The sequence below is a fragment of the Chionomys nivalis genome, chromosome X, assembly GCF_950005125.1.
Source record: "Chionomys nivalis chromosome X, mChiNiv1.1, whole genome shotgun sequence".
NCBI lineage: Eukaryota > Metazoa > Chordata > Mammalia > Rodentia > Cricetidae > Chionomys > Chionomys nivalis.
The window spans coordinates 81744045-81772020 of record NC_080112.1 but is presented as its reverse complement, the minus strand read 5'-3'; the positions used below and the strand labels follow the sequence as shown (position 1 = coordinate 81772020).

Genomic DNA, 27976 nt, shown 5'->3' with positions numbered 1-27976 from the left:
CACAACTTTAAATAAACTTAGAAAACTTTGAAGTGCAATAAATGCTTTTTATTGTATGCTCATTTCAATGAGTAACATTTAGAAATAATAAGTTCACATAACAGTAACAATCTTATTTTACAGCGTGTACATCATTTACAGCCACATAACACACAAGTTTAGTAGATTTTCCAAATTTAGTTTTCTGAAGTTAAGAAAGATAAAAAATTTGTTTTCAAGTAACTGATTCTTATCTGGTGCAAAACAGAAAGATGAATATTACTTAAAACACAAAGCCACAATATAGCATGAAGAAAAAGTACATTTTAGTTATGCTGAACAGTTGAATATAAACTAAATTAAGCCAACTAAAACTTAAAAGTACACATCATATGCATTACATTTATGAACAGGATTTTCATTAAAATTCCCTACACCAGCTTTTAATATTAAGTGCCATTTTGATTTGCAGCATGCTAACACAAAGCGTTGTTAAAGGGATGCATATTTTAAATTTATACACTGTAAACTGAATATCCACCTCCAAACTCTATTGGCAGCATATTGTTCTGTTAAATACTGCATAAATACCGCCTCATTGAAAATTTATATTACGAATATGGTATATAGATTGTAAAAACCAAACTTTTCAATAATGGCATAAAATTGCACCTTTAAACATTAGAGCAAGTAAGACTTAAACAGTCATACTTACTAAAACTGTCCTAAAAATTCTAAATATTTAAGAAAACTGTTCTCTCAATTAATATTTAGATTATAAGAAACATAGTGCTGACTTTGTAACATAGTTGTATCCATTTTAGAAAGCCACATTTGACTCAAATACACCTTTATCATATATGCCATACTGAATCTACTTGAACACCAAAACCGGAACTTTATTTCTTATATTTCACTTCAGATTTCAGCACAGAATACTATGTCTTAAACATCCTATCCTGTGATAAAATATTGGCAACTCTGAAGTTCTCTTTTTTTACTAGCACTGAATTAATATAACTTGTTTTCTCAGTGAGATTCTTTGTAACGAATACACAAAACATTTGCCATTTCTGGAATCCAATGTCCAGGTACAATATAAAAGGCTCAATGACTAAGTGACTGATGGATGACTGCATTTTCTTTGCCCACCCCATTTCTAAAATTGCATAAAAGTGAGGCTGCTTGCTACAGCAAAGCATTTCTAAATCGATTATGTATTCTTCTTTCAAAAACACTTATCTCTCGTGTGACCAATCAAATAAGGTGTCTTAACTTTTCCCCTCTGTAGTTTAGTTATGCATATAATACTGTTAATACAGAGTTAAGTTTCTCTGCAACCATCCTATGGTGCGTCTTAAATTCATTAAGTAATTTTCAAAGGGCTATGAGATCCCCCTTCTAATCCAAATATTTTAAGATCTTTAATACAAAGAATGTAAAGGTATGACTTAATATCAAGCTTTGAAACCAGATAAAACAGTGAGATTCTCCTCCCAAATAGCATCTTATTTTGTAAATAACTTCCTTATATTGATCTTACTATATAAGAGTCTCCTTGTGGTGCCTCATTATATGCTGGTTTTTTTCTGATGGCCTTCGGAATCCCTTCTTGCAGAATTCACACCTGTGTGGATAGTCTTTCGTATGTATGGAAATCACATGCCGTTTAAAGCCAGATGCATCTGTGGTGCTGTATTCACAATATTCACATTGGTAAATCTTCCTTCCAGTATGCGTCTTCATGTGCTTTTTGAGCTCATTCTGTTGTCTGAACCCTCTCTTGCACCGTTTACACTTCAATGACTGATCTTTAGTATGAACTGATAGGATATGACCACTAAGAATAAATGGATCTGATGTTTTAAAGTCACAATGCCTACACTGATGAATCTTTCTACCCTTATGAATATCACTATGTTTTTTAAGCTCTGAAGGACGATGAAAACCTTTATCACAGACTTCACATTTGTGAGGAAAGTCCTTGGTATGGACAGATATGATGTGCCGCTTAAGGTCACTTGAGTTGGTGCTCTTGTGATCACAATGAGGACACTGGTGTGTTTTATGTCCTTGAAACAAATCCAGATGGCGTTGAAGCTCTCTTTCATCACCAAATGCTTGAGGACAATGCTCGCATTTATACGGCAAGTTGTTACCATGCTTAGACTTAATGTGAGTTTTCAGATTTGATTGATCTGCACACCTGAAGACACAATACTGACACTGATATGGCTTCTCACCGGTATGGGTTCTCATATGTTTCTTGAGTTCAGAAGGATGACGAAAACCCTTTCCACACTCAACACAAACATGAGGGAAATTCTTGCTGTGAACAGCCAGCAAATGTCTGTTTAACAGTCCTTGTTCGGCAGTTTCATAGTCACAGTACTTGCACTTGTGCATCTTCGGCTCCTTGTCTCTTAAGATGAGTTTATTTGAACTCAGTGGACTAGCTTCTCTGTACCTTCGAGTGTATTCTGTAAATTCATGGGTTTTGTCAACTTTGTTTATGAGCTTATGGCTTTCTAAGTGGTTATGGAAACTAACTTTCTTGTTAGTTGTAAAGTCACAATCTGTACACTGATATTTCTTTCTCATCAAATGATCAGGATGATTCTTCATGTGTCTTTTTAAGAATCCCCTGGATTTAAACTTTTTTGTGCAAATATGGCAAGGGTATACTGTCAAGGGCTGTCCATCAGGGCCTATTATAACAGCTGGATAGAAAAAAAAAGGAAATTGTGACATTTGATCACACTGCTTTAAAATAATTTACAAAACAGCTCCTGAAACTAGCTAAAATTTACTATGTGGAAATACTAAGTTGAATAAAAGCCTTACAAGATAAAAATGCATTTTATAAAATTTTTGTAGTAATGTTGCTTACTGAGTAATAGACTACAAATCTATGGCATGAAATATAAAAAATAGGAATAAATAACCTTTATAATTAAAGCATATGAAATTTGCCTTTAGATAGCTTTTAAATAGTAGCAAATAAGCATTTTTAGAGCACCAATCATATACTGCTAAATGTAATATCAGAGCTGGAGAAATAGCCTAGCTGTTGAGAGCACTTGCTTCTCTTGCAGAGGATCTTAGCTTAGTTCTCAGCACTCATGTCAGGTAGCTCACAACTACATGTAACTGCAGTTCCAAGGGATACAACACTGTCTTCTGCCCTCCATAAACACCTGCACACATGTGGTGCAAACACACACACCAAATTAAAATAAATCTTAATATATATGTAGTTATCTATAAAATATACAGGGCTATGTGAGGCATAACTTGCCAACATTAATTTACCTCCCTCCTTGTATTACATAAAATTGTACATCTCAAATTGTTATATTCATAAAACATATATTTTTTACCTGTTTGCCATTGCCTTGTTTCTCCCCTTCTCCTCTTCTTGATTTTTTGTTTAAGTACTTTATTTGTGTTAATGCTATCACAAATTTGAAGGTACTGTGCTGCTGTAGTATTTCTGTTTTCTAACGCTGAGTCAAAAGTGTTTCCTGAGAACAAAAATGTAAACTGTTCAATTGCATATATTTATAGTTTTAGGGCTTTGTTAAGTAAAGTACTTGATGTGACATGGTACTAAGTTATGATATAAAATCCAAAAAGTATACACATGTTCTCATTCTTCTAAGTTTAATTCATATCCTCTTTTGTACATGCAAGCACATTGGGTAAGACAGCACACAAATTTAAGTTATTTCAACATGACCACCCTCTCAAGGAATAAACTGGTAAGATTAATACAACATACAAAATTATGACATCAGATTAATTTCTTATGAATAGAACCTGACAATATTAAAGGGATTCAGGAAAGAACATATATAACTAAGTGAACCAATATAGTCATTGTAGTTATATGTAAAATAGATGCTACATGTAAGTTTTATGGTGTGAAAATTATTATTTAGACTTACTTCAGGAATTAAAATAGACTTAGCATGTAATTTTCTGCAATTTAATTATGATTAATTCATACAAAATTGTGACGGTTTGAATGAGCATAGTCCCCATAGGCACATATGTTTGAGTATTTGGTTCCCAGTTAGTGGAACAGTTTCGGAAGGACTGGGAGCTGTGGACTTATTGGAGACAGTGTGACCTTGTAGGAGAAGGTGAGGTGGACTTTGAGGTTTCAAAACCCTACCCTAAGCACAGTATCTCTTTCCGCTGGCCTGCCTACCCATTGAACAGGATATAAGTTCTCATCCCCAAGCCTGCCTGCCTGTTTGCCTACTGCCATGCTTCCTGACATGGTGATAATGGACTGAATCACTGAAACTGTAAGCAAGACACCAATTAAATGCTTTCTTTAATAAAAGCTGCCTTGGTAACAGTTTTTAATAGCAATAGAATAATAACTAAGAAATACACTAAAATTTTAAATCACAAAACTGTCAGACTAGCATATACGCTGATATATATGTCTTCTGTTGATTTCTATTAAACCTATATTAAAATTTAGAGTCAAATACTGCCCATGGGGAAAAAACTGAATAATTATATACTTTGTCATTAGAAAAAGTCTCCCTAAGATAAAGAAACTGATCCATCATGGAATAACACTAAATACAGTGTATTAAACTAGGTATAAATTTATGATATGTTCATATTAGATGTTTTCCATAGAAATTAATAAGGCAGTCTCACTCTAACGTTAACAAATGGTTGATATGAACAATTGTTCTTCTATTCTTCAAGTAATTTGTGTAATTTTTCTAAAGCGACCTTTTACAACCTATGTGGTAAACTGTCTAATTCTTGTATCATCAGGGAAATCTAAAATGGATTTCATTCATAACTTAATACACAATGTATTTATATATGTTGGTTGTTAAACGAGGCAAACCTCTACATAACTTCAATAATAGAAGTCCAACAAATATGACTACTGACATAAGCTAAATTTTTTACTTATCAAGTAGTATATGAAACAAAACATTTAATTTTTATCTCTTTTATAGTGCTGTCTCACCTGTTGCTTGACAATCTTCATACCTTCTGGAAACTCTTCTTTCATCTATAAAAAGGGACTAATTATAAACTAATATACTGCCTGCAGAAATTACCAGATCACATTTTAACCTATAAAATTTTACCTTTGCTCAAATTTCTCAATGAAATACACTTGTTATTGAAAATTTACATAAGTTAGATAATATTCTCCACTCTGAAAATAAAGACTACTGTCTGCTTCATTAGAATTGATAACATCTTGAACAGTTTTTCATTTTAAGTGAAAACTGAGTAGCTATTTCTGCAGAGTACACTTAGCAATGAAGATATTCAATACATGAAACAATGAAATGAATGAAATTTGGAAAAAAAACAACTTTGGATAAATTAATGCATTGTACATCAGAAGCTTTTAATGTATACATTATAAAAAATGAGACTAACAAAAGACAAAATGGGCTAAGAAAAAAACTTGATAAATGAACATATATTCTAGAGAATTTGCTTTTTTCAGAACCTCAGTTTTATTGTTTGTGTGTCAACAACTGAAATACATTTTTGTAAAAGGGGAAGGATTAATTTTAAAATAATACTCCTATTTTAGAAAAATATTTTATGGTGCTCATTTATACAGGTAGGATTTAGAAGAGATCCTAACAAAAATGCAGTAAACAAGGTTTAATAGTGATAGAAAAATCATGTAAAATAACTGGAGATGAATCAATTCACAGCAGAATATTTCATTCTATTCGTAATGACTGTTTTTTTCTCTTTAAGAGACAAGCCACGCTCACTCCCCCATCTCCTGAGACAGGCTGATTTTCAGCTTCCAGCCTGAGCTCTCTCTCTTTTCTGTCTTCCTCTCGGAGAGGCAGCTTCCATCTCTCCCCCCTTCTCTTCTCCCTTCTTTCCACTCCTCTCCCCTCCCCTCCTCTCTCTCTCCCTCCCTTTATCCCTCCCTCCCTCCCTCCCTCTCTACTCTTCTCCCCTTCTCCCCTCCCTTCCATAACCTACTTAATAAACATCCAACCTCACTCTGCAGAGCGAGCCTATCTGTCTGTCTCTCCCTGCCACTGCATGGTTCCCTGCCCAGAAACAGCCACCTCCAGAGACCTGTGGCATGGTCTCCTGTGCAGTCTCTGCCTAGGACTGGCTGCTTCAGGACCCCCTGCCCACTGCCTGCAGCCACATGGCCTGCTGCCTGCCACTGCCAGGGATCCTGCAGCATTTTTAATAATCCATTTCACTATTAGCCAGTACATAGTGGCATTATAGCACAGAATATTAAATTGCTCAAAGGCATGGTAAATACATACTTTATGTACTTAGGTAAAAATACTAGTATCCTACCATATGATGCAGGATAGACAACAGGGGAACCTGCATTATTAACATCAGTGTTCTCAAGCTGAATCTCAAGGACTGTTTCTTCCTCTTCCCCTATAGTGATTTCCATGTATGGTTCATTTGATATTTCAGCATAACCTAAATTTTAGAAATAATTGCTTGTTTACAATCTCAAGTATTTAATAAATGGGCAAAAATATTTTCAAACAAGTTTAAAAAGTTTTCAAAATTTCACCTTAGTTAATTTTAAAATGTATAAATTTAAATTTAGTTTATATTAGGTATTTTTGATAGCTAATGCTTCTAGAAGACAATTGTTTACCAAAAGTAGTATCTTTATGTATTAGAAACAAGTTCTATGAAAATGGCTTCTTTATTTTTCATTCTGAGACAAGGTATTGCTTTGCAGCCAAAAGCTGGTCTAAAATTTGCAGTCCTACTGCTTCAGCCTTCTGTGTCCTGGGATTACAGCCATGAACCATCATGCCTGGCTCTGAAAATGACTTTTATACTTACAAAACATGTGTGCTTGAACAGGGTATTACAATCCATAAGACACTGGAAATTTATAATCGGGGAGTTATTCTATCAATCTTCCTGAGAGCTTTTTGGAACTCAGAAAACATTTTCCATGAAAATATTGCTACAGAGTAATTTATGCTTTCCTGCACTATTTTGATAGAACCATATGTATAATGAATAATAATCAAAATACTAGTCACTGAATAAACTTTTTAAAATAATTAAAATTATGTATTATATATGCATATATAAATATAAATATGAAATGCTGTTGCTCAAGAATTAGTAGACCCTCTTCAAGAAACATGAAATTTAAGTACACTACTAACAGGAAAACAAGACATTTAAAAATATTACTATTGGAGTTAAAAAATTGAAACCTAAAGAGAAAATTTACATGCCTTCTGAGGAAATTGATCTCTATTTAATGTCATAAATGCATCATTGAATTCAATATATGCTTTCCCTATGATTAAAAAATTTGAACCTTCTATTTCCTATAGAAGAAATGTATAAACACAGTAGAGTGAAAGGTATCCTCCAGTTTCTCCTCTTTAATAACCACAAAATACTGGTCTAAGTTTTCCAAATTCCTAGTGAATTCTGGCATTAGCTAAACCTATGCCTCAGTTTCTCATCTCCTACCATGACTCTTACTTAATCAGTGAGTAAAAAAATAATATGATTTAGAGATGAAACAAAGGTTATTTCAATAAACGTTTTTGTTCCCTATTCAAATACTCTCCACCAAGTATTTTGGTATTTTCAGCTGTGAAAGGGGGTGTAGAATTCAGCCCTCTATGGTTGATAAAGAAAGACTTTAGTAGTAGTTATTAGAGTGCGGCATAAGTAGAACATAAACTATCATGGTCTTTCTGTGAAAAGGAGGCTCTTGCCCTTCTATGATAAAACAAAATGGTGTTTTGTCAGCATGGCAACAAGACAAATGTAGCCTTAGCAAAAAACTGCATAATGACATAAAGACAATGGAGAATAATACCTTCATGAAAAATAAACAACATAAAGAGTAAAACATGACAAAAGAAAGCAAATCTGAATAAGATTTTTACCCTGTGGTCCTCAGTTCTCACTCTCAAGAAACCCTAATAACAATTATTCCTGAACAGCATAACAAATTGAGATCCTGGCAGAATAACTTATATAATTATTTACCCACCTAACTTATCAATGATAGGATATGAACCAGTTAGCCCTTCCACTGTTAAATCCACATAGGCCAAAAGTGCTTACTGCCATGTGGAGGAAACACTGGAAGTAAAGTTAGACAAGAATTCAAATTTTAGTACTATAAAGGTCTTGGGCAACTTATTTTCTCTGAGCCTTTATTGTCTTATAAAAGAAAAATATTTTCCACCTCAGTTAAATTATTAAAGATAAATGAAACTAAACAGATCTAAAGATGTTTATTTTCTTAAATTTATATATGTATTACAATGTGAGCTTATGTGCACTACATGTGTGCATGTACCCATGTAAGCCAGAAGAGGGTGTTGGATCCCCTGGAACTAGAGTTACAGGTGGTTATAATTTGCTAGACATAGGAACTGAAACTGAACCTGGGTCTTTTGCAAGAGCAGTAAGTGCTTTTAACTACTGAGCCACCTCTCTAGCCCCAATTAAACAGATGTAATTATATAAGCAAAATGTATACTATATGATTCAATTTCTATATATTTGTAAACCTCATTACATCTAAAACGATAAACTCTTCATCTCTTTGTAACATATTATTTGAAATGTAGAATTCACGTATCCCTATCTGAGTAATACATTGGTGCAGGAATGCCTAAAAGAACCCTTTTAAAAAATATTTGCAAGAAATTCCTTATTTTCTAAACTTTGTTCTTATTTAGTAATCTACTTTTGTTATCAATGCTTTGAAGTTTTATCACTGCTTCTTATAAGTCACTGCAGTGCCATTTTATCTTACTGATATCATCTTCTTCTTGGGAAGAATCTTTGACTGCCATGTAAACCATTTTCTCTCGCTGCATTCGGCTCTGGTCAAGCACTCCAGCTACAGAATGTCCACTGGTATATTCACTCTCTGTGACAATTTCTGTCCCACCTTAAAAATTAAAACACATGCAAACTATAAATATATCATGAAATAAATCCCTGAATTAATGAAGAGGATATAGGGAACATACAAAAATTCTAACAAACTTCAAAGTACATGAAAATATTCATGTAAATTATACTTTGAAAACTTATCCCTCATTTCAGGTGTTAACATTTATGTCATACTTATATGCCAAGCACTATAAAAATTACATATATATAATATATATTATATATGTGTGTATTATATATATTATATATATGTAATATATATTATATATATGTAATATATATATATATATATATATATATATATATATATATATATACACACACCACTTTTTCCTCATAAAAACTCTATTAGGTAGTCACAATCATTATGGCCATCATAAGAAACAAGGCAGAGATCATACAAGTCATTGAAGGTTTCTCAGTTAAGTGCTAGAAGTAGTTTTAAAAACCAAAATACCCGCCTCTGTTATCAATGCTCTTTAACACTCATTATAATCCTTATTCTAATTCCAATTATTTTCATTTGTTTTACAATTTTATGCCATAATAGTTTCATATCAGAATCGTCCTCACTCCATTTTATATGTAGATATTCATACACAGTTTCAGAAATACATTAAGAAGCCTATAAACATTTTTGTCTTTGAGAACTTTAGAATAATCCCCATGAAATGTAAGAATTCTAATGTCTCTTATATCATGGAATTAAAAGAGTTCTGTACCTATTTCAACATCATCTTCAGCCTCTGCTTTAAATATATACACTTTTATCACTTCTGAACCAAATCCATCTTCTTTAACATCTTCTTGTGAGCCATCACTACCGATTTTTAATGGTGTGTTCCCCATATGTTCTAACTTCTCTCCCACATCATCCACTGCAAAATATAAAGGAAACTATTTCAGTCAAAAATTACATCTGACATTTAATGAGTGGTAAGCATAATGGCAAAATTAAAATGTTTTAACCACCTACCCACTATAGTCTCTTAGTGATCTATTATGCAGTCACTAAAAATGCTGTTTCATGAAAATACTCAAGATCAGAATTACTTAAAAAAAAATTTAAATTACATCATATTACCCAAACCAGTCTCTGTATAAGACATATTAAAATTTAAAAAAACAAACATGTATTTAGGTAGGCCATATTTCTTGAATAGGACTTATGATTTTGGCAGTTTATGAATATCTATACACTGCAGTTCACATATAGTGTTCCGGTGATATTAATGTTATCCTTAAAACTATAGAGAATACAATTTTAACATAAATAAGTGGTGACTTCAAAAACTGTGCCTTTGCCTTTTCATATATAATGTTTTTATATTCACTGAAGCATCGAGCTTTAGATGAGAAAAGAGGGGTATCATCTACTTAGGTATCCATTTTACATGTAATTATGAAATACAACATAGACTGTATTTTATGTAAAATCCTATCACTAAAATCTGTAACAGAAAAAAGATGAGTTATAAATTTACATAAACAAATCCTGAATTAAAAAGCAGTTCTTTCTAAAAACAACTAATTTATAAAATCTATTACTTTAAAAGATGAAATAAAACATACCCAAATGATTTTAGTAAAAAGAACTTTTCATTACTCATCATGAAATATTATCTAAGAGCTCAAATTTCTGTTGACGCATTTGAAACGAATTTCAAAACACAAATTTTGTGTATGTGTAAATATATGCTTTCTTTTAAAATCAGAAACACAGATAATACCTAACTGCGTGGTACTTTTCCTCATAAAAAATCTGATGCTTCAGAGCACATGAATAAAAGTCATATAGTAAGGTAAAGCAATCATATATGAGACTATTACTAAAGATTTTCAATATGCATAAATTTTATTCTGTTCTACAGTTTCTGAGGACACAACATATCACTATGAAATATATATTCTATTAACGATCTTATAACAACCATAAGTCATATTCAAGCAATATATTCTCTATACATATGTCCCTACCATTTTACTTCCAATACTGTTCCTATAAAAACTAAAGCATAATAGAAACCAAAATTGTGCCATTACATATTTCAGAATACCACATATAAAACATAAAAGACTGAAGCCCTAGTATTTATCTAATATCTAACAATTTTACAACTATGAAAAATACAATAAAATGCATTAAAGAGCTTCATACTTTTAATATTTAATGTACCCATTGTTTTCTGATTAGATTAAGCATTTCAGAATGAACAATTTTGAAATGTATGAAGCAGCTGAATTTGTTCTGTATTTTTAACTCATAAATGATAGTTATTTTTAAAGCTGGTGTGAACTTTGAAGAGTTTAGCTATCAGCTTTACCAATATTTATTCTATATTCTTAGCTACAGAAAATACAACATTAACAAAGTTTTACTAGGAAACAAAATGACTTAAGAAATAAATTTTCACATATTTTTCTTACTAATTAATTTTAGGACATAGAGCTGCTGGCCTGCAGCTTGCAAGCTTCCTGCCTTGGCTCTCCAGTACTGAAATTATAGGAATGGATCACTATTTGCCTTTAAGTGACCGTTCTTAATATAGATAAAAATCAAATACTCAAAAGATTCAAGCTTAATTTTTTTTTGCTTATTTTAAGGCATACACCACACTATTGTTTCTGGACCCACCTTCTAGGTGAGCAATATAACACATCCACAAAATTCTATTAGCATTAAAGACAAGAACATAAGTAAGGTACATTGTTTGCCAGCACTAAAAAGGTTGGAAGTATTCAATATTCTTTTGTAGATCACTGGCACAATCTGATTAAAATTCCATTTTATTGCAATATACAGTGTAATACTCATTCAAAAAAATGGATTAAAATATAATTACATCATTTCCCTCATCTCTCTCATGTCTCCCATGCCCACCTCACTAATCCCCAAACTGATGGCCTTCTTTTTAAAGCCACAAAGGCTTTTGAGTTTGCCACTGTTGTAGTACATCAAAAAATAATGGTGTGGCTATTATATAACTACACAATATACTAATATAACATTGTGATTAAACAATGAACAAAGGCTCTCTTTTATAATGTAGAAAAAAGGAAAAGAAGTCACATTTAAATTTCAATAGTATGCCATGCTCAAGTATATATCCAAAAGAAATGAAAGCATTTACCCCAACAAAACTTGTACACATTTTTCCTATCATCCTTATTCATAATAGTTAAAAAGTAGAAACCACGAGAGTGTCCATCAATGATGGATGGGTAAGCAAAATTAGTATATATCTATAATGAAATATCAGTTGGTAATAAAAGATGAATGTCACAATGGTAAATGCTATCATATTGATGACCTTTGAGAAACACTAAGACAGAAAGGAAAGGTCGCATATTACACAATTCCATTCATAACAAATATGTAAATAAAATAAGCAAAATTTATGAACCAAATTTACTGCCTCCTGAAAGTAAATGGAGTGGGGAGTACCTTTAAGAGCTTATCAGGTTTAATTTTGGTATAATTAAAACTTGTAAAATTGATTGACATGATGGTGATTCTACTGTTAATATATGAACAAAAATTAATTTAATTATCTGAATTTTGTACTACAAATTATATCTTGCTAATCTAGTTATATTCTTAATGTTGAAAAGTTGTAAACATTTTTCTTCTACTCTTAAAATTGGTGATGTTTAAATGCATTTTCCTACATAAATTCAATTTCATACATAAAAAGTCTTAGTTACACTACAATGGGTCATTTATAAAGGAGATTCCTCATTCTAGTGAAGCTTTTCACAAAGGAAATAATCACCCATAAATTTCTTAAATATATTATTAGAGTTAATAAAAAGAGTTCATGTGGAACATTAGACCAACATAGTTACTATATATTAATTTCAAAGTTACTTAGCACGAGTGGACAATGTTATTCATCTGGCAGGATAAAGAACTTGTGAGGTTTGTTTTGAACATGGATTAAATTCAGATGCACTTCAAAATGACAGAAAAAAAATTCTCTAACTCTAAAGTCCTACTACTTGGTAAGATATCCTTATAGGAATATTTAGGGAAGATAGAGTCTGTTTGAAGTCTTCAACTGCAGCCCTTAACTATTTTGGAAAGTCTATATTTGAGGGCAAAAAAGTAAAGGACCTCTTAATTTAAAATGGAGCTTTTAAGGCAATTTGTGCTATAATTCTTGACTGAATAGCCACCAGACATCAAAAGGTAATTAAGATAAAAAAGATGAAGAGAATAAAAATAAAATTTTAAGAGTAAATGGTTCAAATATGAACATAACTACTAAAAATAGTAAAAAAATGTGGGAACATTCTGAGTTGTCAGTCACAGCTTACAAAAATATTTTCTATGGTTTGTCTGTAAAAATTTTAATGAAAAAATTTCTAAATTGGACTTGGTAAAACATGCCTAGAGTCCCTGCACTTGGGAGAATGGGTAGGAAAATTAGAGTTCATGGATAATATAAGAAAGTAATTGATTTTGTGTATATGTATATATATTGTATTATTTTATTAGCATATACTACTTGTACAAAGATCTATTTCGTTATGACATTTCCATGTATGTATATAATGTACCTTGATCATATTTACACCCTCTATCACTTTGTTATCTTTCCTGCTCTCTTCTCACTTTTCCCTTCTGGTTCCAGATTCCTAATACTTTATTTTCATTTCCTCTAGCCCACTCACCCCTGTAGATTCCATATAGGAAAATAAAAAACCCACACAATGCTTGGCTTTGTGAGATTGGATTATTCACTGTACGTGATTAAGTTCTAAAGGAAGTTTTTAAACTGTTTCTGCTTTTCTCTCACAAATAATTAAGAAGTAATCCATCTCTAGCTTAAGGTCACCCTAAAACTAAATCAGTTGTTTCAATAACATGCTAATAATAGAATCTTCTCTTTAATTTTCTGTTAAATTCTATCAGCCTAAAAGGGAAGAAATCTCTTCATTTGTCATTATGGGATTCCTGGGTACGCAAACAAGTGAATTTCTGATTCTTGTACATTCTCTTGGGCTTTTTTCCTTAAGTTTGTCTTGTTCAACTCTGATGTGTTAGTTGTTTTATCTTATATTTTATTATTTAAAATAAAAAGATAAATTTTCTAACTTAAATCATCTAAAATTTAATGACTCTTTCTGACGATCCTCCTGTCTCTCTACATCCTGATTACAGGCACACACCATGGTACCAAACTTAGAATTGTCTTTTTCTTTAAAAAATTTAAAAACAAATGATAATGTGTAGCCCAGGCTGGCCTTAAACTTGTGATGCTCCTGACTTCACCTCATTTAGCAAATCCTACCAGCATGGGCCACCAAAACGCCCTCTGATTACGGTCAACAGTTGTGTGGCTTTGGCAGTTTGGGGGGGCCCTGGTAATGAGACCAGCATTTATCCCTAGTGCATGAACTGGTTTTTGGAGCCTGTTTCCTATGGAGGAATACCTTCCTCAGCCTAGATACAGGGGGAGGGGCTCGGTCCTGCCTAAACTTGATATGCCAGACTTTGTTGTTGACTCCCTATGGGAGACATTGCTCTATATAAGGAGTGGATGGGGGGGGGGGTAGAAGAGGAACAGGTGGAGGGGAGAGAGGAGGTACTATGGTTGGTATGTAAAATGAAAAAAACTAACCTTAAATAAAAGAAGTAAAAACAAATATTAAGTTATGATTACCTATAAAAACATGATGTCTAAACTTTCTAGCACTTTCATACTAGTTTAATTTAATGAATAACTTTTGAATGTATATTGCAGTTATTTTAATACAGAGATACTAATAAATTTTGCTATAACATCTTATCTGATAGTCATAGCTTTTAGTGTCAAGTTAGTATGTAAATATGAGGTAAGAATAGGTAATAACATTCCCCAAATCTTTTAGTAGTGAACCTCATTCTCTTAAAGAAAATGTAAATATTTACTGGCAAATTATTTCCAGGCTGGACATAATGGCACATGCCTACAATCCTAGTGGTCCAGACATAGAAAAGAGTTCATAGGACCAGAAGTTCAAGGTTAGTCTTGGGTACCTAACAACTTTGAGGCCAGCTTGCACTATGTAAGACTCTGTCTCAAAAAACAAGTGCTTGCAAAAGAAAGGTTAAATAATAGACTTTATAATTATATTTAAAAATTAAATCTAGTTTGTGGTTTTAGTTTTAAAATCACTAACTTATTTATAACACAGAATCATTGTATGAACACACAGGCACACATACACAGACTTTCTGCATAGTGATTCCCTTTCGTGTGTTTCATTTTTATTTTTAAAAGGAAAAAATACATCTGAAAAAGTTAAAAGCCTTTATCTACTTTTTGCTATTTAAAGCATAAGCCCTTCAAAATTTATAAAGAATATACCCACTCTTTTTACACAGGCCTGTGTGCACGCATGTGCATTCATGTGTGTGTGTTGGGGATTGAACATAAGAGTGTTTGCATTCAAGGCAAATATGCGACCATTTTATAAACACCATCAAAAACATATCATGGGATATATTTGATGGTTGGTCTAGCAAATCTGTCACTCAAAGTGAAAATAAAATAGTTCTATCTTCGTTCAGACAGAGTGCTATAAGTAGTCTGAAACTAATGCATTAGTTTTCCATAGACCACATATGAATACATATAATCATTCAATCAAAATAAAACATAATCTATAAAGAATGGCAGGACACAAAGTTTATGTTTTGATTGAAAAATTTATAAATTCACATAACCTATCTAAACATATTATGCTTATGTTCTTAAGTAAAAGTTTATTAACAATGCCAGCACGCTGTTTTTAAGAAGCAGTAATAACTTAATTTACTGCTCATTTTGAAATATATATATATATTTAATCATTGACATTTCATATCAACTAATATTTCTATCAAGCCTTTTAAATACATATTTCTATTCTACGACATAATTGGCCTTTTCATTTTACTTTGGTTTGCAATTTCAGAGTATATTAAAAATATATGTAAGCTCAATAAGCATATCTTTGAAAGTTCAACACCACAGCTTTGAAATTATTTTCAAAAAAAGATTCCTTCTATTGTTTTTATGAAATATATCCTTTGTCCCAGAATACCTTTCTAAATTATAGAAATTAATCTCCCAAGTAATTGACTTTATGTTTCACTTACACGATATCATTAAGTAGTCTTCAGAAGTGCTCTTGACATCATCATCGTCATCATCATCTTCAGTTTTTATTGTAACAGTAGAACCAGGGACACCACCAGCTGCTTGAATCACAGTTTCTGTATCTGAATTAGTTACAAGAACTTCTTCTGATACCATTGTGGGAGAGTCAACACCTGAAACACAATCTTGAACCACATGTTCCAAATGTCCATCTGGACCAGTAACAAGATCAGCTACAAAAACCTGCTCTGGTACCCTAACGGTTTCTGTAATTAGTTCAGAAGTCAAGATATGATCTCCATCATCTTCTTCTAAATCTTCTTCAATGGCAACATCAGCTTCAAGTACAGCTTCAGGAACAATCACACCTTCTGTTACTACATCAGTCTCTGTAATAATATCAGGCCCATGGACAACTTCGGCTGCAAGGCCATGATCAAGAGTTATCCCATCATCTGTGACAACATCAGAAACTAATACAGCTTCAGGAACTGAAACAACAATATGGTCTCCATCGATATGTGCAGTACCAGCCATTCCAGCCACTACAATACAAACAATTATTCAAAAAAAGGGTAAAGTTATTTTATTAATAAAATATTATATTCAATAAATATCTACTTCTATAAAATAGTTAAGTATGTACTAGATATCTGGAGGAATATAATATATATATATATATATCTTAAAAAGCATTGTTGATAATTTAACTGTAATAAAAAAAATCATCACTAATTAGGAATTGGGTTAGAGATCAGTGTAAATAGACCAAAAAAATATGTAAGTTCTTAAAAGTAATTTGTTGTCATTTAAAAGCAAAAAAGCCATAATAAGATATCACCACACTGTAATTAAAATAAGTAAAATAAAAAACACAGCTGCTGAAGATAGAGAAAAATGTATCTTTTATATGTTTGGGTGAATGTAAAATATTAAGTCATTCAGTAAAAAACAGTTTGGCAGTTTCTGACAAAACTAAACATTCATTTTCTAAACAAAGCAACAATTGCACTCTAGGAAATTTCTACACAGAAAATGTAAAACATGTTTACACAGAAACTATACTTAAATGTTCAAAACAGTTCATAGTAGCTTTATTCATAATAGTAAAAAATAAACATTTTCCAAATATCAGTCCATCAGCAGATAAATGTTTAGCTAAATCAACACTGGCACATCCTTATCACAGAGTAACACTTAGTCATAAAGAGGAATAAGGGTACTGATAGAACCAACAACCAGAATAAATCTACGGAAATTTATCTTGACATGGATCTACTACACAAAATGAAGAAAATAAATGACAGATGTGGGTCCATCCTTAAACAATTTACTTAAATCACCCCTTCAAAGGCTAAGAGAAAATTAAAGAGGTGGTGGGAGAGTTAAAGATGTATGTAAGACCTAAAGATAAGGTGAAGAGTTAGAAATGGCATTCCCTAGACTATTGTAATCCTTACTCACATAACTGTAGTTACTTGCACTTACCCCCACAAGACAAGTCCTATCAACAATCAGTCAAAGAATGCAAAAGAACTCACAGGGATCAATCCTTTACCTGTGAACTGCTAGCTATATGGGAGAAAGAGAATTCACTGTCTTTACTTGTATAACCTCTGCTGAGTCCACCAGGTTCCAAAGAATAGCTCTACACCCCAATGCACAATGGCCCAGGATAATCTATGTGGGTCACAGAGTGAAAGAGAGAGATGGACATTAAAAAAATTGTTGGGGAGAAGAGTGAACAGGGCTGATACAAAGTAGGAGGAGGCAAGAGTAGTCAGAATGCAAGGGATACATATGTAAAATTGTAAAAAAGTACAAATAAAAAAATTAAAATCCACAAGCCAATGTATGTCCAAACGATAGAAAAAGAACAAGGTATATGGTTTTAGATAATAAAAATTACCTAAAACTTTAATTGTCTGGGTTTGATATTGTACTATTGTTAAATAGAATACCAGCATTGAGGAAAATGAATAAAAAGTATATAAGACCTTAACTATACTAATTTTTCCTACTTTCAATGACTATATATTTGTGAAAAATGAAAGCAAAATGAGAAAAACAAAGAGATACTATTATAAGTTAATATAACATCATATCACAAAACATATAGCCATAAAATTCCCAAGAAATTCTTTAACTTAAAGAAATTGCTATATCCAAAACCTTAGAATCTTTTAATACCTGATTTTAGAGAAACGAATCTTAACTCATATCAGACTAAGATTTAGCTTGATAATATTAATAAGTTTGCAAAAGGGAGAAAATTTTAATTTTTCTCTTGAGAAGCATGGTAAGCACCAGCTTCCACTTCCATTGTAAATATTGTAAGAGAATAGATTCTCTTCGCGAGGAATTTTAAGTTCTGCTACCCTGAGGTGGTACCATAAATTAAGAGTTTGTGGGTCTACTTATAATACATTATCTATATGAAATGCACCAGTACATAGCCTGTACATAAACACTAGGACATATACATATACACCAATACATGTGCGTAATGATTACTTTCTTATAAAATACTATCTGGAAAAGATGTAAAGTAAGGCACTACTAGAGATACACAATGCTCACTATTTATAATCAATTCATCAGGATGTTAGTTAAAGCTGGAAACCAGTTTCTACCATTAATGATAAAAGCTAAGAATGAAAAGAAAACTGATTTTTCAGAGGTCTTGGGAATAATTACTATTATTGTACTGATTTTTGAGACAGAGCCTCATGCAGTTTAAGCTGGCCTCAAACTGGTTATGTAGTCAAGGGTGACCTGGAACTCATAGTTGACCTGACTCTACCTCAGGAGTTCTGGAATTACAGGCACATGCCAACACACCCATCCTTCCTTTTAACTATTCTAAATTCTTCTCATCATTCTTCTGTTTTCACCTAAATCCTAAATTACATCAAAAGAACATAACAACAGACATGCCAAAATAGACACAAGGCTTCAAACCTACACAAGGAGCTACCCTAAACTAAAAAATGTTCAAAGTGGGAGAAAGAGTCTTCCTCAAGAAAGAGCACACCCACTGCTTATCCAATACCAAACAGTCAAGCCTGAAAACATATATACAAGTAGTATTTTATAGACTAAGTAGGTTATACTTAGAAATATATATGTATGAAAAATAGTTATCAATATACATCAATGAGAAAAGAAGCCATGAATTTGAAATAAAGTAAGGAGGGATCTAGGAGAGGGGTCAGGAGAGAGGAAAGAGAAGGAAAAAATTATATATTATCTCAAAAATAAAAGAAAAAAGAACATAACCACAACCCTACAAAACTGGTAGACAAACAGAATATGAATTTAAAAAATATTTTTTCTCATTTTTTACTCCAGAAAATTAAGAGATGAGGACAGAGTAGAGTTTCAAGTCTGACATTTATCCAGACTAGAAATGATAGCTTTAGCAAAGAAAATTAAATATTAAGCCTATTAAATTCCTAACAATGGGATGCTATAAATGTTAAGATTACTATTTCATAAAATTGTTTTTACAGATCAATAATTTAATATTCAGGAAATCCTAATTATTTCAAAGTATCCTTGGAGATTAGTTTGATTTATGATTAGATAGTGGGAAAAGATGGAAGGCTAGAATAATGCTAGTGCTTGCCTATGCTCAGATGCTCAGATTAAACTGGCTAAGCTGATTCTAAAAAAATAAATGATTCAAAGTTCACCTAGCCTAGAACAGGTAAAAATCCATCAAACTTAAACCAAAATGAAGCTAAATATACTTGTTTACCCTGATTATACTTCTTTAAACTGAACCAAAGACCTTAAAGAATCTAGACCAAGAACTAATGAGTACTGCAAAATAACGTCAAATTCCTCAGACTAAAAAGATCCATAATTTTGCTTTCTTATCAGTTCATCTGTTACATTTCATTAAATTCCAAAACCAAATTTATTTACTCAGCTATAAATGAGCTGTACTTCCTTACAAATGTCATTTATTCAGATACACATAGTTAATAATTATTATTCACTAACAATGCATTAAGCAACCTTATACTATATATGTGTGTGAGAGACAGAGCATATACACGCATATATATAAATCTCATTTAATCCTCAAATTAAGTGTGATTGTTTTCTCCATTTTTATGAAGAAAATATATTTGTCTTTAAAAATGTATTTATTACTGCTGTGCATATAAAATACGGGTAGAACCCCAAAGGACAACTTTGTGGAGTTGCTTCTCTCCATTAACCTGTAATTATCAGGTTGTTGTTGAGCTTTCATGGTAAGTACTTCACCTGGTGAACCATCTCGCTAGCCACCCCAAATTATATTTTAGAGAGGTTAGCTGTATTCATCCTTTGACTCAGGGTTGTAGTATTATTTTCTTCTTCTTCTACTCTCCTAAGAGGAAAAGTTTTGTTTCTTATCCTAGATAAGTTTTAAAAGAGAGATTTATAAAATTAAGCAAATAGGACAATACTACAGTAATATTTTGAGAAGAATTAAAAGAGCTAGCACATAGAAACTCATTTAAATGTTATTTTAACACTTATTTAGTGGTACCTAATGGCATGAAGAATTTATCTTACTAGTTGAAAAATTACATATGATTCTTTCAGATGTGAATCAATGAGATAAACATGCAACAACAAATGGTAAATTCTGACAAAATACTTTCCATTTTGTGAGGATTTCTTCAAATGTTATCTGGTACCACATTGGAGTGACAGCAAAAAAAAATTCTTAACAGTCTGTCTTTGGCTAGTATATAAGACCATTTTGCTTTATAAGTTTCAAAGCAATACTTACCTTTCCAACACTAAAATCTTAAACAACTATTAAAGTCAATGCCACTGACTGTAAGGTAAATCTCTGTCCTCAAACATCAGCAAAACTATTATATGACATAATATTATAAACTTTTAAATTTTAACAATCCTTCAAAAGAAATTGATTTAGTAACTTGTAAATTAATTCTTCCAATTTTCTATACAATATTCATCTCATAGTCTCAAATGAGAACCTTATAGAATTTGGAGACCTTGTGACACATAGCTGTATAACTTCAAAAAATTCAAAATCTATTTACAAATGGAAACCTAACATATTCTAGAACAGCACAATCACAAACCATAAATCAATAAATGAGTAGACACTACTCATATTAGCAACTCTTGATTTCACTATAATTAAGAATAACAGTATTATCACAATATAAAAATTCAGTAGGGATTGATTTACCCACTCCAATTTAAAAGATCATGAAAATGGAATTTAAAATAACTTATCATTTAAAAACACAACTAAGCAGTTGAATCATGAATAGGTATATAACAAAAAACAGTAGCTGTCTAATTTTTTTTCTGACACAGAAACATTTATTCATTAGTTCACTTTAGAGAAGACTTATATAACTATGACAACGCCAACTAAAATTGGAGTAGTTCGCAAACCTTCCCATCTTCTCACTCCTTCCTTAAACAAGGAATGTATCAAATGAAAACATTTCTTTCAGCTATAACGTGATCACCTATAATACAGCATTTGGTAATAAAAGAGTTATGTATTATAACGTAAATGGCACATGAAAATGTGTTAAAGTAAAAGAAGCCACACATTAAAGGCCATACATTACATGATTGTATTTATAGGATTTCTTCAGAATAGGTAAATCCATAAACTGAATTACTAGTTGTTAAGAACTGGTGGAGAAAAAAGGGATAGGCAGTAACTGCCAACAAGTATGTGAAATTTTGTTTCATTTTTATATTTTTAAAATTTTGAGATTATAATTTTTAGTATAATATATATCTGAAAATTGGCCGGGCCAGGCGGTGGTGGCGCATGCCTTTAATCCCAGCACTTGGGAGGCAGAGGCAGGTGGATCTCTGTGAGTTCGAGACCAGCCTGGTCTACAAGAGCTAGTTCCAGGACAGACTCCAAAGCCACAGAGAAACCCTGTCTCAAAAAAAAAAAAATTGGCTGGTAATCACTGCAGAATTCTCAAAGTATACTAAAATGCAGAATTATAAGCTTTAAAATAGTGTATGAAGAGATGGTTCAGCAGTTAAGAACGCCTGCTGCTCTTCCTTAAAGCCCGAGTTCAGTCCCAGCCCTCATCAGGTGGTTTATAACTGCCTGTAACACAACTCCAAAGGATCTGACATCCACTTCTGACTTTCAGAACCAACATGCATGTGGCAAACATGCATATACAATACATATAACTACAAATAAAAATAACTACTTTAAATATAAAATTTTAAAGGGGTTAATGGTATGACATATGAATTATTTTTAATGAAAAAGAAAAAAGTTGTATAAAAGTAATTCAATATGTAGCTCCTATTTCCCAAGCAAATAAAAGTAAATAAAGTACTACATACAGGAAAAACTCAAGCTACTGAGGAAGTTACAAAGTTGACATTGAAAATGAAAATTTGTTTAGTGTATTGAAATTCAAATATCCCTTTGGTCTATAACCAAAATTGAAACATTAGTGGTTTTAGCATTTTAAAGTTTATAAACTCTCCAGACAAGTATTTTAAGGACTAAAAAATAAATCTGTATATTTAACCTTGTTTCCTTTCATCTATAGTTCTTTCTATGTCACTTTTTATCATTACTGTGATTTAAACATGAGAGGAGAATTTTAAAGATTCATTTTGGCTCACAGTTTCAGAGATTTCCGCCTGTTTCCATTGTTAAGGGACTCAAGTGAGAGAGGCTGAACATCACAGCAGGGAGCATGTAGTAAAGCTAACCTCATGGAGAAAAGGAAACAGAAGGAGACTATGCCTGTGATAGCAGGCATTCTCCTATTTTATTGCATCTAGGTCCCTAGTCTGTTAGATGGTGATGCCTACTTATAAAGTAAGTGTAAAAAATACCCAATCATTGGCTTTAGTAACTGTTTAAAATCCTCTCACAACAATCAAGTCACCAACCAAAATTAACTATTACAATTCTTCTACTTTTGTACCCATCCCAAATCATTTCTAAATCATTCATAAACAAGAAAGCCCACTCATCTTTTAGAAGAATAAATCAATGACTTCTTTATATGTCACCTTAACAATCATCTCAATCCTTACTAAATTCAACCTTGAGGTACCCAGATGTATTTATCTGACAAATGTCAAAGAATCACAGAACTCAAGAGATCCTCAACGTCCTCATTATAAAAGTGGATCAGTAATTCAGTAAAGTTCATAACCTAGATAACATCACTATCAAGACTAGAATACAGTTCCTCTAATCCTTAAAACTGAGATCTTTAAAATAGGGCAGCAAATGGCATATTAAATCACACTGAGAATAGTAGCAGCATTTTCTTAGGCAAGCAAAGTATCACTAGTTCTATTTGCCCATCGCTGATTTCAACCTCATTAATTCCACATGACCCTATAGGTTCTGTGTCTTTCTTAACAACTGTTTATCATTTCTGTTTTCTACTTTAAATCCTACCTCATCTTCAATTCTTATGATCCGATTCTTGTATCTTTTAATTTGGACACCACTACCTCCTTTAAAATTCAGACCAATCTTTCCAAAATTTAGTTTCTTTCTAGACAATCAATGTAGTCTTAACATATCCATCATATTACTGTTTTAAGGCCACTGAAAAAACTGGGCATAGAAGTAAGTAATCTTTTATTAGGGCAAAAAAGGGAAAAGGTGGTGGGCTGTAAAATTGCTCAGTGGTTAATTCAGAGTATTTGCTGCCCTCTTAGAGGTCCTGCTTTCAGTTCCAAGTACCCATGTCAGACAGCTTACAGCCACCCATAACTCTGGCACCAGAAGAGCCAATGCCTGCTTTAGGAGTCTGTTGTGGACACCTACACACATGTGGCACATATGTGCACACACACAGACACGTGTGTGAATCTTTTTAAAAAGAAGTGTTGTTTTGTTGGTGTAACTTTGAAGAAATGATATCTGAACATAATTACCAAATCTATGATTTACCTTTATCTCTTTATAATCATCTTAATCCTTTGTTTGATAGAAGCACATCCCTTTCTAGCTTCATGAACAATGCAACTTAAAGCACACTTTAGACAGCTGATTTAACATTTTCTACATCTGAAAACTATTATATACTATCACATGATACAAATAAGCACTTATGTATAGAGTTTTTCATTTCTCATAAAATACTATCTTTATATACCAAGTTTATCTCAAACTTCTTACAAATTATATGATCTTAAATATACTATTTATATATGCCTTTATGAAAATTAGCTGTACAATTTTCCTAGTGAATGAATATTTCAGTGTAGTTCTATTTCCTTGTTTATTTTTAATACATTCTTACTTTATAATCATAAGATACAACAAAGAAAATGCTTTACCAAAATCCTGCATAATCATGGTATGGGCCATCCTAGCATCTGAAGTGTGCAATCCAAGTCCACCACCTGAATCCATATTTAGCAAAGTTCATTCACAAATATCTGTAAAATAAATGGTTTGAAAAACAGTTTAAATACATTTACCTCCAAATCAGTTGTTTTGAGAAAAATAGAAAATATGCCTTACAACCAGGTTTGCAAGGTTCATTATAAAAGAAAAGAAAAACCCCAAATTGCTTAGTTGCTTTATGTGAGAACTAGACACAAAAGAGGTAAGTGGAAGTAAAGCCAAGTTAATGGAAAATGAGGCACAGTGATGGTGATGATCCATAGGAATGTGATAAAAAACAAGGAAAAGAACAAAACTGCAAGACTGAAGTCCAGTTAAAATATACGTAATAAAGAAAAAGAATAAGATGAGGACAGATTACTAGTTGGTATGTTTGTTTATACATTACTAGAGGACTCAGATGTCTAGTATTAGTGAGTTTCATCCAGTAGCTCTCATCCATTTCTTCCACACCCAGATCAGCCCTGCAGCGGAGCTCTGCAGATATTGTATTCACCTCTGGCTCCGGGGCTCTACTTATAATGCAAAATGTTCTATCACAAGTTTCCCCGGAGTTCTTTGAACCAGTAAGGACTTCTGGCCTCACTCTACTACAGTCTCTTGTCTCACAGTTTTGAGGAATCATGAAACATGACTGCTTCCTAAATATGGTAAAGATAAAATCAATCACATACAAACATTTAGCATTGCTTCTTTCATTTGCTTGCAATTGTACAACTGATATTTTCCAGTAATGATTAATAAAATCATGCTATTCTACGGAAGTTTTTAAAGCAATAGCTCAACCTGTTTCATTCTCTATATTAAGACAATCAGACATATTGGAACAGAAAGCCAGATGTTGCCACTCAATGTAATACTTATAATTGCATATATGCATTGCCTCAGCAACAAGAGATTCTAACCAAAAAAACCAAAATTGTGTGAATTTTAAAAGGTACTTGTTATTTTCACTCAGAAGTGTTTGTTAAATTGAGACATATTACACTAGAGCTATGTCCTTAATGAAAATTTTAGAACGATGCCACCCAAAGTAAGTACTGGGGTATGGCTAAGCTTTTTCCCCTGCTGTGATGTTCTCTAGCTACCCAACAGGCAGAAGAATCGTGAGAACAGACGCCATATTAAACGTCTGAGTTGTATACTTTCTACACAAAAATAATCTTTATCAGTGGCTAATTATTTCTATGTATCAAAATAATTAGGTAAATTATGTAGGGACAAAAGTAGATATTTGAGAGCACTTTTAAGGTCTATTTTGCCTTTCTTTCCAATTACTATGTTTTTGTCTTGCTGTCATCCAAGATAAGGACAAAAGGTCAAACGAGTACACCATAAATTACCTGGATAGCCATACATTTAAGTAAAAATGCCGTAAGGATTTATTTTTGACACTTTAAAGTACTATGCAAACTTCAATTTTATCATTTGATTTCTTTATCATATAACTAGTACAATAATTACAAATGTTATTCTATGGTTTTAAATTTTTGTAATTAGTAAAAAAAAAGAATAGGTAATTTGTTAATCACCTTTGCACAAGTGAGTAGAAGAAACTGTAGATTTCCTTACAGACTGAAAAGTGAATTTTGCAAAATTTCTTTTTATTTTGGTCCTTCAAAACAACGCATTTTCTCTGGGGAAATGTTCTTTACCTATTATGAAAATACAAATTAGATGCGTCAAGACATTTTTAAGCAAATCGCTCTTAAGCAACTTAAGAATGTTTTTCTCTACTCTTCAAACTTGTAAGGTGAGGTTGTGAAAGCTCACCTGTTCAAATCTGTGTTTATCTAAAAAGCAGCCAGGACACCACCAGATACCCCCCCCCAAAAAAAACCTACAGTATAAAAATATCACATTTAGAATTCGACTGCTTAAGGCAAAATCTTCTTTACTTCGGATTTTTAAAACACCTTCACTTGGAAAGTAAAGAACAACCAAGGGCAAGGTGTATTTTTGCCAAATCCATACATAAAATTCTGCTCTAACACTCAATAAAGTGTGAAAATTACAACATACAGGGCAAGTATTATGGGAAGTGCCACACTGTATAAATAGCACAGAGATAAAGTGCAATAGTTTTTCACCTATTGGAAGTTTCAATAAGATCAATACTAAACAATGTAAAGGAACAGCAGTATGGTGGTTAATAACCAATAGGCAGGTGAGCTGCTCAGTCTTCTCAAGAGTGTATGTACCACACAAGGTTATCGAACCGAGAACAACCAAGCAACTATGCTTCAAGTAAACATCCCTCTATCAATACACGCGAAACAGAAAACACACACACACAAAAAAAATCAAATTTTACTCTCATCTGCCTCTTCTAAACAGCTCGTTCAGGGGCAAGCTGCTCCGTGATGTCAACAGGGCGAGGGACAGAAGAGAAATGGTAAGGCGGCTGAGCGAGAGAATGGGAAAGTAGTATTTGCAGAGATAGACAAAGGAGCCCTGGCAAGTAGCAATATTGCAGCTTTGGACGCAGCACTCTTCCCGCAGAAGTCTCCCTTTCCCACGACCGTGCCAAGTTTCAATCATTTCCAGCAGAAGGCACACACGTGCCCTCTCCGGTGTCGCCCAGCCGGCTGATGTTCAAGCGAGCGAGAACAAGAGAGCCTTGGCAGCGGAGAGGCGAGAGCCGGCCGAGGAGGAGTCCCCCGCGTCTCCCTCCCTGCTCTCCCGCGGCGCAGCGGTCACCGGCGGGCGCTGCCCCCACCCCACCGCCCGTCGCCCCTCGCTCCCGCGGCTCCGCCGTACGTGGGAGCCCGGCGCCAAGCAAAATGGTGGTGTTGGAGGCAGCCGCGGCGACGGCTGCGGCACACGGCACACGGCACCCCCCACCCAGCCGGGCTCTGACGGCTTCGGATCCCCGCTCCCTCCCACGCCCGGCCCCGGGCCACTTCCCTGGTCGTGCCCCGTTAGCCCTCGGGCGTGCCGAAAGCTCCCGGCAACCGCCGTCGCCGCCAGCGGGCGAGTCGGCGCGGCGACACGGGGCGCGGGCGAGGGGATCATGGAGGGGGGTCGCTAAGGAAAAATGTCGAGGGGACGCCGCACTCTCCACCGTTTTGTTTTCCGCCATTTTCCTGTCACCCTAAACCACCGACGGCCAAAACGACGGCTCTGGCTCCCCCGGGAAGCTCCAGTCTAGGAGAGGAGGGGGCTGCCCTAGGAAGAGACCCTCACTCCCCCTAATGTTTCTCTGACCTCCGATGGCGGCGGAGGAGGAAGCGGGGACTCCGGCGGCAGTGGGGAAAGCTCGGGGACTAGACGCCACTTCCATTGTTCCCTTCGCCCTCCCCGAGACGCTGGGTGGGAGCCTCTCCCCTCGCGGAGACACGAGGAGCGTGGCAGAGCCGACGCTCCCGAGTTTCTCCTCAGGAGTCTCCTTACCTGTCACCGCCGCCACCGCGGGACCGCCACCGCCACCGCCTTCGCCGCCGCCGCCAGTCAGACTGAGGCCGCTCTCGCCGCTGCCGCGGGGGGCGGCAGCTGTGGACCTGGAAGGTCCGAG

General features: G+C 33.8%; 1 protein-coding gene across 3 annotated transcripts; it reads right to left on the bottom strand.

Moving 5' to 3' along the window:
- Positions 1-103: 103 nt before the first annotated feature.
- On the bottom strand, positions 104-27976 carry Znf711 (zinc finger protein 711). Of its 3 annotated transcripts, XM_057760469.1 has the most exons (11): positions 27856-27976; positions 25995-26117; positions 24393-24494; positions 16055-16600; positions 9651-9806; positions 8786-8923; positions 6316-6450; positions 6131-6133; positions 4985-5029; positions 3360-3503; positions 104-2699 (listed from the first exon to the last, which is right to left on the bottom strand). In XM_057760469.1, the coding sequence occupies exons 3-11, from the start codon at positions 24466-24468 to the stop codon at positions 1522-1524; spliced, it is 2421 nt and encodes an 806-aa protein (XP_057616452.1). In that variant the 5' UTR covers positions 24469-24494; positions 25995-26117; positions 27856-27976; the 3' UTR covers positions 104-1521. The 3 variants fall into 3 exon arrangements, with proteins under 3 accessions (XP_057616452.1, XP_057616449.1, XP_057616451.1); XM_057760466.1 differs by lacking the exons at positions 6131-6133; positions 6316-6450; XM_057760468.1 differs by lacking the exons at positions 6131-6133; positions 6316-6450; positions 25995-26117.